The sequence below is a fragment of the Sciurus vulgaris genome (assembly GCF_902686455.1).
Source record: "Sciurus vulgaris genome assembly, chromosome: 4".
Taxonomy (NCBI): domain Eukaryota; kingdom Metazoa; phylum Chordata; class Mammalia; order Rodentia; family Sciuridae; genus Sciurus; species Sciurus vulgaris.
The window spans coordinates 27,935,104-27,952,973 of record NC_136464.1 but is presented as its reverse complement, the minus strand read 5'-3'; the positions used below and the strand labels follow the sequence as shown (position 1 = coordinate 27,952,973).

Sequence of the window (17,870 nt, the reverse complement as noted above, 5' to 3'; positions counted from 1 at the left end):
GGGAGTTTACGGGGACAGTGCATGCAGGTGACAGTCTGCCTGTTAGCACTTTGTCCGAGGACCCCAAGTTTATCTGGAAAGGGCAGAGCCTAATTGACAAGCTGGGAGGGTGCAGAGTTAGCATTGTGGAGCTCTGGTGGGCAGAGCAAGCAGGCCCGGGATGCTTCTGAGGTCCTTGGAAAGGGTCATGGGGAATCTGGGGAGAGTGAGGGGTTGGTCTCAGGAGTCTGGAGGGTTGGGGAAGGGTCTGGGCTAGTAGTCCTCTGGAGAAGTCTGGCCTCTGTAGGAAGGGACAGGGCACTGATGGGAGGTTCTGGGAGCCAGCAGGAGGGAACTGGAGCAGCATCAAGGGGTGGGTGGACAGAGGGAGGATCATGAGGAAGGTGCTGATCAGTGAGGACTGACAGGTCAGCAGGTAAGGGGAGCTGACCAGGCCCAGGGACCCTGACCACAAGCTCCATGGGTTCCCGAGCCTTGTTTCTATAAGCCCTGCGGATGGTGTCCACTGCTCGCTGGTGGGTCACCTGCTCCAGGCTCTCTCCATCCACTGCCACAAGCTCGAAACCAGCCTGGGATGGAGGTCAGAGAGTCATGCACTCCCCTAGTCACTCCCACCTCACCATCTAACCTGAAGGCAGTGTCCTCTCACCTCCACAGGCTAGGACACTCCTCCCCCAACTGGGTTCAGAAGATGGACAATGGGACTTTTGTGCCTGGAGCAGTTGGGGGCAGGGTGGGGCACAGACAATGGCCTTTTGTCCCTGAGGCCCAGGGTGGAACAGGATGGGCCGTCCTCAGGCCTAGGCTAGCATCGAGGGACAGATTCTCCCCTTAGGCCTGCTCTCCTGACCCTCATGCTCTCAAGCTGCCTCCCACGACCTGGTCTGAACACGTCTGGCTGAATGGTGAACGTGTAGCAGCCCCACACCCTGCCAGACTTCAGCTCTGGGCCTTGGGAGTGGACTGGTGCTTCACCCACCTGCAGGGCTCCGCTGAGGAAGGCGGCTCCCCCTGGGAAGATCTTCTCTATCTTCACCATAGGCTGCACCCTGGACTCGATGCCCCCTGAAATGCTGATGCCTAGAGAGGGTCAAAAGCTCTGGGTGAGAATACAGCCACACCCCCAAACCCTGGGGCCCCATCCAAAATCCAGGGCCCCCAACTTCTCCCAAACCCCAGGTTCTATTATTCCTTGTCTCAGCTCCCAAATCCTTCAGATCCCAGTTCCCCCAAATCTAGAGCCCCCTTTACCCCAGGTTCTTTTTCTGAGGCCCAGGCCTCAAAATTCAAGCTCACCAACCACCCAAACTCAGGGGTCCACCCGGCTGGCCCAGTCCACCCTGGACTCACCCAAGGACTGCTTCATCTTAGAAAGTGTGACTGTCCTCAGCTCCCCACTGGGGGCCTTCTTGGCTGCCTCCTCAGCTCCCCTGCTAGATCCATTCTCTGAGGGCCCTTGCCTGGCCCCCACCTTGGCCACCTGCCCATCCATGGGTCGTGGCAGAGGGGGCCTGGCCTTTCGAGGCCTGTGGTAGCGCCCATTGGCTGCATTGGAGGTGGGGATGGCTGCTGGAGAAGGGGAGCGCCTACGCCCAGGGGACTTGCCTCGACCCCTGCTGTGGCTTCTGCTGCGACTCTGGGCTGGGCCCTGGCTCTGACTCTGGCTCTGCTGGGGACCTTCTCTGCTTGGGGGTTCTGTCAGCAGCCAGTTAGGCCGAGGTGGCCGGGGAGCCACAGGGGGTGGTGGGAGAGGGGGCGTACATGTGCTTCGGCATGGTGTGAAGGCATCTACTGGCACATCTTGGAGAGGGGGGATCCCTTGATGAGGGTGGCGGGGAGCCGAGGCACTCAGGGAGACCTTGAGGCCCCCCAGCCGCTCCCTCAGCTCCCCATCCTCCTCCTCAGAGAAGCCATTCATAGGCAGCAGGTAGAAGCCTCCTCGGCTATCTGGGGAAGAGACCAAGGTCAGGCTGTTGCTTCTTGGCCTTCCAGCTCAGACCACCTTTCCAGCCCCGGGGCCTTGCCTTTGTGTGTGGCCTATGAGAACCAGACCTGCATTTGCTCAGACCCACTGCTGAGCCATAGTAAAGGCACTGCCCACTGGGACAGGAGACAAACATGATCTATTATAGTCACACTTTCTATTGTAATGCTGTTTTTTTTTTTTTTTTGGTACTAGAGATTGAACTCAGGGGTGCTTAACCACTGAGCCACATCCCCAGCCCTTTTTATTTTTTATTTTGAGACAGGGTCTTGGTGAGTTGCTTAGGGCCTTGCTAAGTTGCTGAGGCTGACCTTGAACTTGTGATCCTCCGGCCTCAGCCTCCCAAGCCAAATATTACAGGCATGCACCACTGTGCCCGGTTCATATTACATTTCGACTTTCATGTGTGTCTAATAAAAAATACGACTAGCACAACAAACTGATAATTTCCCCAAGATTATCACATAGAATGAGACTAGATTTAAAAAGCAAGAGGATTTAAAAGCAGCTATGAAGTGAGTAACAGTACAGGTAATGAGTGATAGGATGAAAATGGACGAGGGCTTTCCTTCAGGGAACCTAATGGGCCTTAAGCCATGATAACCCCATTTGGGGGCAGGGATGGAAGGCCCCTTCTCTCTCCTAATTTTCCCAGGATTGTGCCCCCTCCTTGGGTTTTGTGATTCCAACTGACCAGGCACAGGGGTGATGAGATGACGCTTGGGTGGCGTGTCCTGCCGGGCTGGTCTCAAAGCAGGAGGCCTCACTGGTTGGAGAGAACACGTCAGAGGCAAGGCAGGCCTGCCAGGCTCAGCAACCTCTGCTGGCCTCTCCACTGTGAGATCCCACCTCCACCCCCACTAGGCCTCAGGATCCTGAAGTCCTGGCCCCCCGCTGCTGACCTGCCCTGCTCTTGAGGGCCTCAAAAGCCTCTAGCTCCACGGGCATCACCATACTGTCAAAGCGGCCCAGGTCTGTGGGGGCCACCACACTCCTGGGGAAGAGATGTGGGTGAGTAGAGTTCATTTTCGGAGGTACTGGAAGGAGCTTCAGCCCTCGGGATGTCGAGGTATCAGGGATTCCCTCCCGACGCCACCCCTCAAGCCCCTCTCCACCTGATGTCCCGTAGCAGCAGCAGCTTCTCAGGCTTATCCAGAATAGCCAGCAGGGGCCTGACCAGGTCCTCCACGCCACCCTCATGCACATACTGCAGATAGAGGCACCAAAGGTAGGGACTTCAGAGCTAGGCCAGGGAAAACACAGAGACCCTGGGACCCATTCAACCCTCCATGATTTAGGAAATGTTCACACCACTCCAGGGTCTAGAGGATGGTCTTATCTCAGTGTCCATGTAGAAGCCTGAAATAATAACAGATCCTTGATAAATGGCAGCTTTGTGACAGATACTTTTCTAAGCCTTTTACATATGACCTCTCATTTAACCACCCTGAGAGATGATATTAACTATTTCTGTTTTATGAATGAGTAAACTGAGGCTTAGAAGGGACTTTGCTCATTACAGATAAGGAAGTATGAGGAGGGACTGGAACCAGAGATGTCTGGCTCTTGCCTGCTCTGGTGGCAGAAAAGAGTGAGCAGGGAGCAGGCTCTTCTCCCCAGCCCCTCCTCCAGGCAGAAAGGAAGAATTTGAACCCAACACTGGGCTGTGGGCCTGGCCCTTTGTTCGGACCTAGCGTGGGGACCTTGGGGAAGGGGTGGCTCTACAAAAAGCTTCTCCAGTCAGTACCCTGCTGCCTGGCACTGCCTGGATGCCACCAGCCCGGATGCCACACCCCACAGACTCAGGAGAACTGAACACTGGGAACCACCCTACTTGGACAGAACACTGTCCCCTGGTGGTGAGAGGGAAACAGATTCAGGGACATGCACTAGGAGAACCTCTTCTATGGACATAGAGAGATAGTGCATCCTCTGGTGGTCAGAGTGAGTCATTCATGAATAGCTGGAAATAAATATAAACTACGTGTGTGGCCCTAACCCACACACAAAGTTACAGGCATTCATACATACACAAATCATAATGCACTCCTTTTTGTCTGAAGAAAGACAAGCAAATGACACAGTAACAGCCACGTGTGTACATACATCATGTCCACAAATCATTCAGCATCCAGACCCTGTACTGGGCAATCATGAAGACCCCTGTCCCAGATCCTCAGAGACCCAGTCTAGTGGAATGAAGGGTAAATGAACCATGTTCCGCAGTGAAACATAAACCCCTGGTGGTGGGGCAGGGGGCTTCAGAAGAGGCGGAGGATCTGAGTGGGCTTCCTGGAGATGGTGGCCTTTACTCAGACTCTAAAAGGATAGATCAGATAAATGTATGAAATTTGGGAGGAAAGTTCTCCAAAGGCAAGGTGGAACAATGAGTAAACAGGCTTAGTGTGGCCACGGGGTCCATGAGGAGCCTCCACATGGGGCTGCACAGGTGTGAGTGCTGTGACTAGTCCTCCCCGAAGCAGCTTAGTTCATCATCTGTACAGGCCAAGCTGGTGACCGTAGGAAGACCAGGGGAAAGCTGAAGTTATCAGGATGAGGAGTGACATCGGAGAGGGCTTTGAACGTAAGGATAAGCCATTTATATTCTATTCTGCCAAATATAAGTGGTGGCGAGGTGCCCTGGGAAGCATAGAGTGATTGGAGAGGTAGTTTGGACTGATGGCTGTGGAGAGATGGCTCAGAGAGGAGAGAGAAAGGAGGCCTGAGGTTTGGGACTTTATAGCCCAGGCATTAGAGGAACTTTACCAATCCCTGAGGCCCAGGATTCCTCCCAGAGGGTGGTGGAAGAGACTGGGTCAGGTTTGGGACATATGCAGAGCCTGCAGGTGATATGGGGACACAGTGAGAGGAGGTCCTGACTGGAGAGCTGTGCAGTGGAGGGATGAGGGGGAAAGGTGCTGGCCAAAGAAACAGGTACAGAGCCCCACCTAGTGGTCATATCTCAGAGGTGCAAGCTCACTGGAGGCTGATGCATACAGCTGTACTTAGCACTCAGAGCTGAGTGTGACACCCACTGAGTTTAATTCTGAGTCCAGTAGCTGCCTCCCAACATGCACCCCTATCTGCAGCTCTGCTGTGGACCAGACCTTGGTAAGGGGATGCATGAATAACCACATCTTAGTGTCCAGGTGATAATACCTGGACACACATATGCACTAGCCAAACACGTACAAGCCCAAACATAGATAAAATCATGCAATCATGTTGACACAAACCAGGTAGCTCACAGACATGCCAATGCACACATCGCACTGATACACAACATCAGCCTGAGCAATGTGAGGGTGGAGGAATCCACACATGACTTTCTGAATGGGCTTTTTTTTTTTTTTTTTTTTTTTTTTTTGGTGCTGGGGATTGAACCCAGGGCCTTATGCTTACAAGTCAAGCACTCTACGGACTGAGCTATCTCCCCAGCCCCCACACATGGCTTTCTGAAACCCCTCAGCTTGCACAAGCTGTACAGAACCCACAGAATTCCAGGGTTTCCTGAGATAGAAGGATAGGACAGAATCTTCTGGTCTTCCTAGGGGGGTAAGCTGCACCCACACAATCTCCCCAACATTCAGGTTTTAGGGACTCCTCAAGAACTGACGCCCACCCTGCCTTAGGGTCCTTTGGCTCTGTTTGAACTAGGAGGGAACAGAATAATAGTGGAAGATTGCTTACTTGGGTAAGTAAGTAACTTAGTTACTTGGGTAACAGAAGTGGACTTGGCTGGATCTACTGACTGCCCCAGGAATAAAAGGAGACAAGGGGGATAAGGCTGGATGGAGGCTTAGAGGGACTCTAAGGGACTCCTTTTCACACACTCATCACCCATCTGCCTTCTCTCTTCTCAGCTTGAAAGTCACCCCCTCAGAGAGTCCTTCCTAGACCACGCCACCTAGTATATATCACCAGGGTTATCTTTCATATTCTTTTCCTTCACAGAATCTTGAGTGATTTGATACTAGGGGTGTTTAGGATCTAGTTATTGTCTAGCTCCCTTTCCTGTGAGATTGTGTGTGTGTGTGTGTGTGTGTGTGTGTGTGTGTGTGTGTGTGTGCGCACATGCGCGCACACATGTGTGAGAGAGAGAATGTATTTTTCTTTTACTGACTGCTGGCCTCTCAGAATCAAGCCCAGATACTGGTCAGTGGATAGTGGCCTGATGAATAAGGGGCTAGGTGAGTGAGCCGCTGTGGGCCAGGGCTATGGAATGGGAGGGGACTTACCCGGGAGCAGTGACGAGTGACCGCCAGCACCTCATCATCTGTCAGCAGCCGCCGGGCCAGGTCCTGAATGAGGGGTCGCCGGCTCTCCCAGGCCTGCACCTGCTCATTGGGCAGCTGGCTGGAGGGGCTCCCCGATCTGGCAGAAATCAGGGCCTGGGCCCTCTCCCGGTCTGCAGGGCAGGGGCAAAAAGGTGTGATGGAGGAACAGGAGCTGTTGGGGTGGGTGGGGCAGGGCTTCCCTAGCAAGGGTCAGGCCTGAAAAATAGGCCAGCTGAGAAGCCCAGGTACCTAGCACGAAACTCTAATCTAGCCCACCTACTCCCCAGTATGCCCTTCCACAGCAACTTGCCCACCAGTGGAGTACCAACCCTACTCCCGCTAGTCCCCAGACACACCCTACACCAGTCTATTCCTTAATGGAGTCTTGTCCCAGGGACTTCTGTAAAAATACACTGTCATACCAGTCTGGTTCCCATTGGAAGTCCTATCACAGGCTTTCTTATTGACCCCAAATATGTCTTTGGGAAACTAAACACAAACCCTCAAAATGTACCCCCTTATCTCTCTGCAGCCCTATCTTTCCTAGTTGGGAACGATAAGTAAGCTTAGTCCAATTCTTTGAACTGCTCCCAATATGTACCTCTTTACCTGATTGACCCCAATAGAGTTTAGTCCAAAGCCACCAAACTGGTCCCACTTGCACCCTCACCTGCTACTCTACTATTGACCAGGCCTTGGGAAAGAGATGGATGAATTACCACGTCTCAGTCTCCAGGTGACAAACTTCTGTACAGGCCCAACGCCCCCTGCTGTGAAGAAGAAAAAGATTCAGGCAGGCTCTGGGTCCCCAATTAGAGACAGGGGCTGGGGGACTCAGACTGACAGAAAGGAAGAGTTCAGGCTGCAAGTAGGTTGAATAGGGAGACAAGAGACTTGGACCCGGGGGACTTGAAGGTCGTGCGTAGCTAGGGACTTCACTCTTAGGCAACAGGGAATTGGTGAAGACTTTGGATCAAGAGGGAATTCAGTGTGAGTGCTGTTCAGGGAGATTCTTTTGAAAGAAAGAGGAAAGAACCCCAAGGGCAGAGCCTGGGGTACCTACCTTCAAGGGACAGAAGGGAAAAGAGGAGCCTTCAAAGGACAGAGTAGAGTGACCAGAGAGGTGAGCTGAGAACCAGGAGAGAACAGTGTTCTGAGCTGTGGGAAGAGAGAGAGACGAAGGAGTGGGGGCTGGCCCTAATTTGCAGGGAGGTCTCTCCCATTGGATTGTCACTTTGAGACCCCAGAACATCCAACCCCAGGGTGGGGCAGCATCCAGCTCCTCTTCCTCTGATTGTTTTCACCTACCCAACATCCACTCCCCTTTCTGGAAACTTCACACTGATTGTCTCCTGGGGACCCAGCTGCCCACATTCTCAGCCCATGCTCTCTGGTGGGCATGTGGCCCAGGCTGGCCAGCAAAAGCACTTTGTCTCCCACATCACAGTGGTTTGTTTAGCATGGTGTGACCCCAGTGGGGATGAGAGGCATGTTTGTGAGACTTAGCTGGAACTACCACAGGAGAAACTCCTTCTCCCTGGGGGTTGTGAAACAATAGCGGCCATCTTACCTCCAAATCAGTGAAGTCTGCTAAACCGACCCACCAGAAAATGAAACCAAAAGGTGGAGGGGGACACATGTGGTGACATTGTTCAGACCTTTAAACCTGATTAAGTTAGTAGTGAGCTAAGAGGTGGGTTTATTTTTTTGCGTTTGTTTTTGTTTTTGGTACCAGGGATTGTACCCAGAGGCGATTAGCCCGGGAGCCACATCCTCAGCCCTTTTTTATTTTTTAAATAAAAAATCTGCTTATGGCCTTGCTGAATTACTGGGCAGGCCTCAAACTTATGATCCTCCTGTCTCAGCTGGGATTACAGGTGTGCATCACCAAGTCTGCCAAGAGGTGCCTTTTTTCTTTCTTTCTTTCTATTTTTTCTTTTGAAACAGGACCTCGGTAAGTTGCTTAGGGTCTTGCTAAGTTGCTGAGGCTGGCCTCAAGTTTGCAGTCTTCCTGTCTCAGCTTCCTGAGTCACTGGGATGACAGGCATGCACCACCACACCTGGCAAGAGGTGATTTTTAAAGCTAGTTTGGGCTGAGTTTCTGTCAGATACAACTCTAAGAGTCTTAACTCATCACTTTTGGTATGATCTCTGGGCCTTACCAGGGAGAACAGCCCTCTTAGGAGTGTCCTTAGGAAGCCCGGGTGAGTTCAGCCTGAGCTAGCCCTTCTGCCTAGGCCCTGATCTAGAAATGGTCTTGCTCAAGGATGGTTCTAGAATTGGATTGGGCCTGAGAAGCCAGATGCCTGGCAAAGCAAGTCCCACTACTGCCACCACCAAGAGCTTCCTTGCTGTGTTGTGACTCTGTAATTTTCCCTTTCTTTAAAATGGGAGGTAGGGCAAGATGACAACGACTACCACATTTTCTGAGCACCTTCTGTGTGCCAGACAATGTAGGAAGTGATTTAGGTTCACTAATTCACTTACTCCCTGGTACTCTGAAGAAACAGGTATTATTACTCCCATTTAACTATGAGGACACTGAGGCTCTCCAGATTGAATGGTGACGTGGTATGCCAGAGGCCCCAGCTGCTGGACTTTGCCCCATCTTCCCTGTCGGACCAATCCAGCACCTACCTTTCTCCAGGTCCAGGTGAGGGCGGACTTTGGCTGGGCTCCTGCTGTCCAGTGTCCAGGTTTCTCTGGGCCCATCCCCTGCAAGCCGCCCCTGCCGCCCTCCCTTGAAGAAGAGGTTCATCAGAGTCTTGGAGCGCTGCAGGGCCCCCTTCTCCCCAGGGGACCCCGACTTCTCCTTCTTCCGCTGTTTCTTCTCCTCTGCAGACACGAGGGAGCACCCGGGGGGCTGGAGGGTGGGCAGAAGGGAAGGACGAGGGGCAGGGGTGTGGGAAGGGGCAGAGAAAAGGGAGAGTGGGGGTGGCAGACAGGTCTGCAGCCGTGTAGGGTGGGAAAGGTTTGGGGTCCTCCTGCAGTTTCCACCCCTCCTGCATCACACAAGTGCAGCTATGTGAGGAATCTGGGGCTTAGGGAAACAGGACTGGGTACTCCAAATTGAAAGGACAGGGGTTAGGGCTGGTTTGGGGATCAAAGCTGGGGCTAGGACTGAGGGCGGGTTTGGGGCCCAGGGCTGGTTTAAAATGGAGCCTAGAGCAGGGTCTGAGTATGTTTTGGAGCTGAGCCTGGGTCAAGATCTGAGGCAAAAAGAGGCGTGGGGCCTGGGACAGAGTATGAGGCAGGTTTTGGACCAGGGGCTATAGAGAAAGAAACGGCCTCCCATCCCCCACGTACCCCATAGAGTCAGGTGGCTCTGGGAGCGTGTGATGGGGGGCCGGGGTCGGCTGAGGGCCAGCAGCAGAGCAGTCTTGGGGGACTCTGAGAGGGCAGAGTCAAGGCGGCGGGCAGGAGGGGGTCCATCGGAGCGGATGGCTGTGTCCCTGAGGATGACTGTCGGCCGCACGCTGCACCAAGTCTCCACACAGCCCCCCACATCAGGCTCTGTCTGCATGGCCGTGTCTGCCCGTCCCCAACCTGGTCCATGGCTGCCCAGGTCATCAGGCCCCAGGCAGACATCCATGCGGTCGGAGGGCAGGGAGCCCGAGCTATAGGGGGCGCTGGAGGCACATGAGGAGACACTGGAGCTGCTCTCAGAGGCAGGTGACAGCTGCTGCAGCACCCCATTGCTCACTGCAGGGAGATGGCAAGGCAGGGGCACCTGCAGCACCTGGGCACATGACTGGTTTACCCAGCACTCTGCGAGGCTTGCAGATCACCCTGGGGCTTGCGGGTAGAGGAAGGAAGGTCAGGCAGCCGCCAAGGTTAAAGCCACCGGCAACTCTGCAGTCTTGCCTCTGGCTTGTGAGAAACGTCAGGCAAAGCACTTCTCTATTCACTCTCTGGGGCTCAGGGCCGTGGTAGAGCCTGGAATTGAATCTGCAAGACCTCAGTGGAGGGTCCAAGAAGCAGAAACAGCTCTAGGCAATGTGAGGGTCCTGAGTGGATCTTGGTCCCTGTCCTTTCCTTCTTTAGAAATCCTGGCCCCACCCTTAGGCCTTAGCCCATTCCCTCCAACTTTGGGGACTTAAGCCACTTACGTCGGTCCAGCCAACAGTACTCAGAAACCATCTCCTTGTAGGCAGGGTACCGGCCTGTCTCCTGGGGAGGTCACAGTGGGTAAGGAGGAGCAGGTGAGAAGGGAAGGTAAGAAATGGGACAGGAGTAAATTTTACTTTCCATTTTTCCCCTCTGAATCCCCTGCTCTAATCACATTGGCCACTTCATTTCTAAGCATGCCAAGTTCCCTTGTACTGCAGGGTCTTTGCATCTGCCCTTCCTTCTGCCTGTATTCTCTTCCTTCAGCTCACTCTTGTTCTTTGTCACTTCCTCAGAGAGGCCTACCCTGATGTCCCCTGGTTATAGGGATCTTCCTAAATTACTCCATTCCGCCTCTCTGTTAATTTCCTGGTGGCATTTGTCACAGTCTACAAGCATCTGGTTTGTTAGTTTCCCCCCAGGAACAGAGACCTTGTCTGTCCTGTTCATTGCTGAAGCCCCAGTACCTGGCATAGCATCCAGCACACAGTAGGTGCTCAAAACTATTGTGTTTCATTTTTGTTTTATGCAGTGCTGGGAATTGTATCCAGGACCTTGATCCTGCTAGGGAAGAACTGTACCACTGAGTATAACCCCAGCCCTCAAAATTATTGTTAAACGAATGAATAATGGACAGAGCAGGAGTGAGGAGGGGGTCTGGGAGAATTCGAGGAAGGAAAGGGAGAAATGGGATGTGGGAGAGATGGGAAATGGTGGGGGTGGAGGAAGCACTGAATGTTGAGATGGGCAAGACCCGGTGATGAAGGAGAAGGCAGAGTAGGGGCCACCAGTTGGCATCAGGGGAGAGTGAGGCATCCCTCCTGCAGAGTGAGAAGGACCTGATCCTCAGGCAAGCGTGAGACCTACATGAATAATGAATCCAGCTGCCTCCCCTGAAATCTGATCTCTGGCCCCAGCCTAGGGCTCCCTGCCCTGTGGCCTGAGGGTACATACCACCAGGACTTTGCCCAAAGCCACAGCTACCACTCCACCCTTGTGGGCAGGACATTTGCTCCTTCAACCCTAGGCCTCCACCATTCAGAAGAAAGGGTGCTGCTTTAGGAATCCTGGGAGCAGGACTGGAGCCAGGCTAGGCTACTGACCAGCACAATCACTGACTATGCCTCTCCAAGCCTCAGTTTCTTCTTTTTCAAAAGGGGAATTCGAACAATACCTTCTCTCCCTTACATGTGGCCATGGAAATGTCATATGGGGAAAGCAAGGAGCACAATTAAGAACTAGGGTAGTCTGGGAAGTACTTCCACTACTCTGGCTTCTCCCTGACTCCCAGAGTCCTGCCCACCTTGATGGTCAACATGATGTGCGTTTGGCCTTTCAGCACCTCCACGGCCTGGCTGTGGCTGATGTCGTCGAACCTGACACCATTGGCGGCCAAGACCTGGTCCCCCACCTTGATGCCATTCTCCTCGGCCAGCCCACCATGGTCCACTCTGGGTCAGACAGGTGTCAGTTGATGAGACTCTGGTCTGTCTCCCTCACCCCGATTTAGTCACCTTTCACTTGGATATGGGACCTCATCCCTCCTCCTGGTGACCTCCTGGTAACCTCATCCCCCATCAGGTCCGCCCCTGACCTGGGCCCTCATTTGGACATGTAGTTGATCAGGCCTCATTTGCAGGCCATCCCCAGTCCCATTCCCAGCCCAACCTCTAGTTACTCCATTTCAACCCTGTCCCTGTCCTCACTTGGACACATAGATGCCCAGACCAAACTCCTTGCCCCCTCGGATGTTGAAGCCCAAGCAGAAGTCATCCGAGGTCGTGTACAGGTGGACTATGCGCCTTGCGCCATCCTCCGAGCTGCTGTTGGACGGAGTGGAACTGCACTTCTCCACCACCAGCCTCCGGTTCACAACGTCCACCCTGGGACAACAGCAAGGGGCCCTCAGGTGGGGTCCCCAGCCGCCACCACCCATCTCCCCTCCAGCAGCCCTAATAGCTGCATGGGAAAGGGAGGCTGCCTCCCGGGGACATCCCAGGCCTAGGATCCTCAGTGGGACATAGTTGTGTTGAATCTGGGGGGCCATCCTAATCACCTCTTTATTGAACAGCTGCAATATGCAGGGCCCCATTTCTTATTTCTTTTTTTCTTGGTGCTGGAGATGGAACCCAGGGCCTCGAGCTCACTGAGCGTGCACTCTACGTTAAACCACACCCCCAGTGCCAGGGCCCTATTTCTACTCCTTCCAATGCCCCTGTAGGGGAGGTGCTGATACTGTGCCCTAGTTTCACAGCAGCAGCAATGAGGGAACAGGGCCTTGGTGTTGGACAGCAGTGCCATTGAAGTAGGGCAGGGAGGGAGACTCAGTCTATTGGATTGCCCGGGAATTGGAGTGTTTCTGGCGTCTCCTGCTCAGGGGTGGTGGGGTTTGGGAGCGCTGGGGCTGCTCACCACGTGGTTTTCTCCTTGGAGAATTTGATGCCCGGCACCCGGCCCATGCGCCGTACCATCATGTGCAGGCGGCTGCTGCCTGTCAGCACCTTCACGGCGCTGCCCATCGTGGTGCTCTCCAGGCTCAGTCCGTTCACCTCTGTGATCTTGTCCCCGACGCACAGGCCAGCGCGCTCTGCACCAGGGAGTCGGGAGGGGGCTGACCTCCCCACCAGACAGAGTTCCCTGGGGCACGGAGCTTCCTCCCTCAAAGTGCAGATCCTCAGAGTAGGCTCTGAGTATTGCCTATTAAGGAATCTCTGTCCCTTGATCCACTCTGCCCAAGGGAGGGCCCGCCTCATCTCCCATGAGATCCAGCCCTTCAGAGCTGAGGACTTTCCCTCATTGCTGACCATAGCATCCCCTGCCTCCCCCTAAGCCAGCAGCTTCCGGGGCTGCTCACCTGCACTGCTCCCCTCCTCCACTTTGCTGACAAAGATGCCCAGGCCATGCTCGGAGCCTCCCCGCACACTGAAACCCAGCCTCCCTGCTGGGCTCTTCTGCACATGGACTGCATGGATGATGTCACTTTCATCACTGTTGGCTGTGGGGATGGGGACACAGGCAAGATTCCCATGTTTCTTTTGGGCACAGAGGACCCCTGGGTTCCCCAATTTGGGTCCTGCACAAAGTGGATTGCTGGGCAGAGCCACATAGGTACTGAAGGCCCTAAATGGGGAGGGGGTCAATTTCCAAGTCCCCTTTGGGTGATTTTGACCCTGGGCCATGGAGCGTGTGGGAGGTGGGAGCAGGTGAGAACAGCAGGACAGGACTCTGCTCCTTTGTGTGCTCTGTGTGTGTGTGTGTGTGTGTGTGTGCATGTGTGTGTGTCTGTGTGTGTGTATAATGCTTACTGAGCCTCCTGTGCCCACATTCCTAAAACTGTTGCCACTCTGAGGGCCAGATAGACAGAAAAGAAGGTTCAAATTCCATTCTTTGGGGCACAGTTTAGGGAGGCTGGGCTCTTCTGCTTGCAACAGAAACAAGTGGATCAGCTGTAACTTCAAATAGCTGTAGAGCTATCCTCCAGAAGGCATTAGATATTTTTGTCTGTGGAACCCAGAGGGCAGAACCAAGCCCATGTGGTAGAGTTAGATGGAGACATATTGTGTAAGGAAAACCTTTCAGAAACATGTGGCTGCCAGAAATGGAATGGGTTTCCTGGGACAGATCGCAAATGGTATGCAAGCTCAGACCTGGTAAATCCCGGACTGGGATGTTTCAGAAGGAGTGCTGAGGCCACTTCCATCTTGTAGACCCTATGCTTCTGGGATAAGCATGGAGGAACTAACTACCTGGCTACCTGAGGGGAGAAACCCCAAACAGCACCATGCTGCATGGTGTGCCCAGAGCTACCTTCTCTGTCCAGTGCTGGGGTAAGTCAGAAGGTGTGGGGGTGTCCTGGGGCCTGAGTTATAAGGGGAGTCTTCTTAGAGGACTGATGGATGGGATTTGAATGCATGGAAGGAAAGGAAGCATTGAAGAGGGATTGGAGCAAGCCAGGCTCAGAGGCAGGACCTGAGGACAACTTCTGGGAAGAGAAAAGCAAGAAAACCTAAGGATAAGTTGGGTCCCAAGTGAGAAGAGATTTCTTCTCAGGAAAGGCTTACCCAGAGGTATTTGAGAGGGAAAAATCACACACACACACACACACACACACACACACACTTCAATTTGATCTAACAGAAATCAGGTTACAGTGCATGGCCAGCTCAGACATTAGACAGATGTCCCCAAGGGCAGCCTGAGCAGGGACAGTGCAGGACAGAGATCTGGGTGATTGTGGGGTTTCCCAGTAGACTATAGTCACAGGACACTTCAGCCTCCACCCAGGAGTCTTTTGCGCCCAGCCCCAGCACACTTCCTCTTCAGTCCCTTCCTGGGGCCCCCTAGGGCCTGAAGTTTGAGCCCAGAAGTTGAATTCTCTGAGGATGGAACTCTCTCATTCTCCTTCCCTAGCCCTGGTCACCAACCCACCCTCCAGGAATTCCATCTGGGCCCTTCTGGTCTTGCCCTTTCCATCCTCTCCACAGTGGCCAGAGCCTGCATTTGTACTAGGGCATGCCTTTCCCCTGATGAAAAATGTCGACTCCTGCCCCTCTTCTAGCTTTTAGAGGAACTCCAGACTCCTCCCTGGGCCCAGCAATGTCACTCACAGGCTTCCTCTGCCCACCTCTGGCCTCTCTCCCTCACTGAACTTTGGCCACACTGACCTCCTTCCTGTTACTCTTGGAAGCCCACCCTTTTCGTGTCCCCTCTGCCTACAATACCCTTGCCTCGACCTGCATAGGCCAGTTCCCTTCTTCATTCCCTCCCTCCTTAGACACCACTTTCTCAGGGCAGCCTTCCTGGACTCCTAGCCCTCCTCCCAGTTGGTCCCTATCACAGAGGTTCCCAGGATGTGGTGGGACCGGCAGCATCAGTGTCACTTGTGAACATATTTAAAAAGGTGAATTTCCTGGGCTTTGCCACAGACCCAGAACCAGAAACTCAGGAGTGAGGCCCAGTGATTATGTGTGTGTGTGTGTGTGTGTGTGTGTGTGTGTGTGTGTGTGTGTAGGGCATTAAACCCAGGGTGTAAGGTTCTACCACTAGGCTAGTCCTTTTTAATTTTTTAAATTTTAAGACAGGGTCTCAAAATATAAACTGAATTGCCAGACTGGACTCTTGTGAGCCTCCTGCCTCAGCCTCCAAGTAGCTGGGATTACGGGCTTGTGCCACCTGCTGGCTGCACAGTTTGTGCCACCTGCTGGCGGCACAGTTGTTTTAGCAGAGTGGCAACCATAAGGGCAGTGCTGCAGGGCCTCCCCCCTCACACATCTCCTAGCTCCTCTGGGGACTTCTGCTCCATGACCAGAATGACAGTGGTGACCCTCAGCAGTGCCCTGCTGCTCACCTGAAGGTGAGGCACACTGTGGTGGGTAATGGTGTGAATGTGCTGGGGAGTGGGGCAGAGGTGCCCAGCTGGGTCAGAGGAGAGGAGCAAGGACTGAGAAGTCCAGTCTGGGATCCAGTCAGGGGAGTGTTGCTGGCTAAGAAAGAGGAGAGGAGCTGGAGATATTTATCTGGTCCTGCCCACAGAAAGCCCAGGCCCAGAGGGCCCTGCTCCCCGCCTGGCAGTCAAGGTCCTGTCGCATCCACCAGATCTTTGCCGCCTCACATCTGTCATTGCAACCAGGCACTCTCCAAAGGGCCTGACCCACATGCTTCATGCTTTTCACTCCAACCTTTGTGGGTGATAGCTGCACCCTACCACCTGTTGTTCTTGTTGCTTTGTCTCTAAGTCCTGCTACAATGTACGTTTCTGGAATTGAGGCTCAACTCCCTAGGTCCTCCACAGGACCTAATCAGGGCAGAATTGGTGTGCAATGACGCAGCATCCGGCAATTACACCAGCTCAGGTCATGCCCTCTGTTAGGGCCCAGACCCAGGCCGCCCTCTGTGGCCCTCAACCCTCCTCTCTATACCCTCTTCTGAATGAACATTTGCTGCTCTGCCTTCAGGCCTTTCCTTCTGCTCCTGAAGCCTGTGTACGTATTGACTCCTCAGAGTTAGGCACAGAGCTTCTCATTCAATTGGTTCTTTGCTGGAAGATGTCCTTTTCCATCCTACTTCACCCCACAAAGCACACACAAATGGACCAGGAGAGAAACAGAGTTCATGGGAGGAAGGGACCTGATCAATACCTAACCTTGCTCACTTCTCTACACACAGCTTTCCCTGCCATCCTGTCCCTACCTTCTAAATCCGACTGGTCTACAATCCTAGAGCCCTAAAGGATTGGCCTGAAGGATAGGCAAGGGTAAGCAAGGAAGAGTGTATGCGTTCTCAGAGCCCCACTTCCCTAAGACTCCCATCTCTTGAGTCCCCCTAATCATCTTGGCTCCTCTGCCTCCTACTTAGTTCCTACTGTCCTCTACCCTAGCCTTCCCCAGGCCAAGCTAGTGACTGGGCCCCGCACCCACCTTCGATGGGGGAGTTGATGAGAATGACTCGGCCCATGGGTGATGAGGCTCGGATTCCACGGGGGGGCCCATTCAGCAGTCGCTGCTGCTTCCTCAACAGGTATCGCGTTGCGGTGGAGCCCAAGTCGCTGCCCAGGTGGCCTCGGGAGGAGAGGGAGCTCAGAGAGCTAGCACTGAGTTCTCCTAGACCCAGTGGGTCAAAGCCCATTGTGAAGCCATGTGCCATAGTGGCTGACTGGGCTGGCACCCTATAGATCTAGAAGGAATCTGCCAACCCTCCAGAGGCCAACCCCCAGTGCTCTGGGCTCCATGAGTCTTCTGTGCAGAGTGGGGTCTCAAAGAGGTGGAATTCCTTTACTTGCACCACTTCTCAGGAGTGTGGGTTCCAGACCTGGGCAGGGAGAGCGTAGATTGGGTGAGAGGGTGTGAACAGTTGTTCCTACTTTCCCCCAAACTGCCATCCCTCCCCCTGGTTTGAGCATCTTGCCCTCCCATATCTTAGTCTCCCTAGCCCCCCACCTCTCCCACCCTGGGCCAGGGGTCTGCCAGGACCAGGCATAATCTCGGACCTTTGGAGCCATTTATATGAAAGGTGTGTGGGGAACTCTCCTCATCTCTGCGCTCAGCTGGGAAATGAGATTATTTCGGGCCCTGGGGCTTGCAGCGATGTGGGGAAAACAAAGGGTTAGGACAACTCACTGCAATACCTCTTCTATGTATACGGGTAAGGGCCAGCCTTCAGGGCAGGGCTTCAGGACCTGGGACAGCTGCGGCCCAGGCCCGGGAGATGCCCTGGCCGCAGGTTGTTGCTCCGGGTCTAAAGCTGCTGCGAGACCCTCTCCCACGCTTGGTTGGAGGATCTGCTGGCGAGGGTCCCACAATACTCCGCGAAAAACCCATGGCCAAGTCTCCCAGAGCAGATCTAGCACCCAGAACGAAAACCGTACTCCAGGCCTGGCCCTCCCGGGCCCCACTTCTCGAGCTTGGCCCCCTCACCTGCTCGGGTGTGAGATCGCAGCGGGTTTTGAGCACCCGCAGGCGCCAGCCACTGCAGCAACCAGGGACCCCGCCCACGTCCTGCAGGGC

General features: G+C 54.0%; 1 protein-coding gene across 9 annotated transcripts; it reads right to left on the bottom strand.

The window, feature by feature from the left end:
* Nucleotides 1–171: 171 nt before the first annotated feature.
* PDZD7 (PDZ domain containing 7) lies at nucleotides 172–17,862 on the bottom strand. 9 transcript variants are annotated; one of them, XM_079137307.1, is made up of 17 exons: nucleotides 17,484–17,731; nucleotides 16,785–17,175; nucleotides 13,223–13,363; nucleotides 12,781–12,955; nucleotides 12,075–12,251; nucleotides 11,672–11,819; nucleotides 10,371–10,431; nucleotides 9,568–9,963; nucleotides 8,899–9,096; nucleotides 6,981–7,031; nucleotides 6,223–6,392; nucleotides 3,100–3,191; nucleotides 2,887–2,978; nucleotides 2,679–2,750; nucleotides 1,351–1,947; nucleotides 980–1,080; nucleotides 172–569 (listed from the first exon to the last, which is right to left on the bottom strand). In XM_079137307.1, the coding sequence occupies exons 2-17, from the start codon at nucleotides 17,008–17,010 to the stop codon at nucleotides 186–188; spliced, it is 3,081 nt and encodes a 1,026-aa protein (XP_078993433.1). In that variant the 5' UTR covers nucleotides 17,011–17,175; nucleotides 17,484–17,731; the 3' UTR covers nucleotides 172–185. The 9 variants fall into 9 exon arrangements, 4 of the variants coding, with proteins under 4 accessions (XP_078993433.1, XP_078993434.1, XP_078993435.1 ...); XM_079137308.1 differs by lacking the exons at nucleotides 172–569; nucleotides 980–1,080; nucleotides 1,351–1,947; ... (2 more) ...; nucleotides 3,100–3,191; nucleotides 17,484–17,731 and adding exons at nucleotides 7,325–7,419; nucleotides 17,781–17,862 and having other exon boundaries at nucleotides 6,252–6,392; XM_079137309.1 differs by lacking the exons at nucleotides 172–569; nucleotides 980–1,080; nucleotides 1,351–1,947; ... (2 more) ...; nucleotides 3,100–3,191; nucleotides 17,484–17,731 and adding exons at nucleotides 7,325–7,419; nucleotides 17,781–17,862 and having other exon boundaries at nucleotides 6,252–6,392; nucleotides 6,981–7,028.
* Nucleotides 17,863–17,870: the final 8 nt, after the last annotated feature.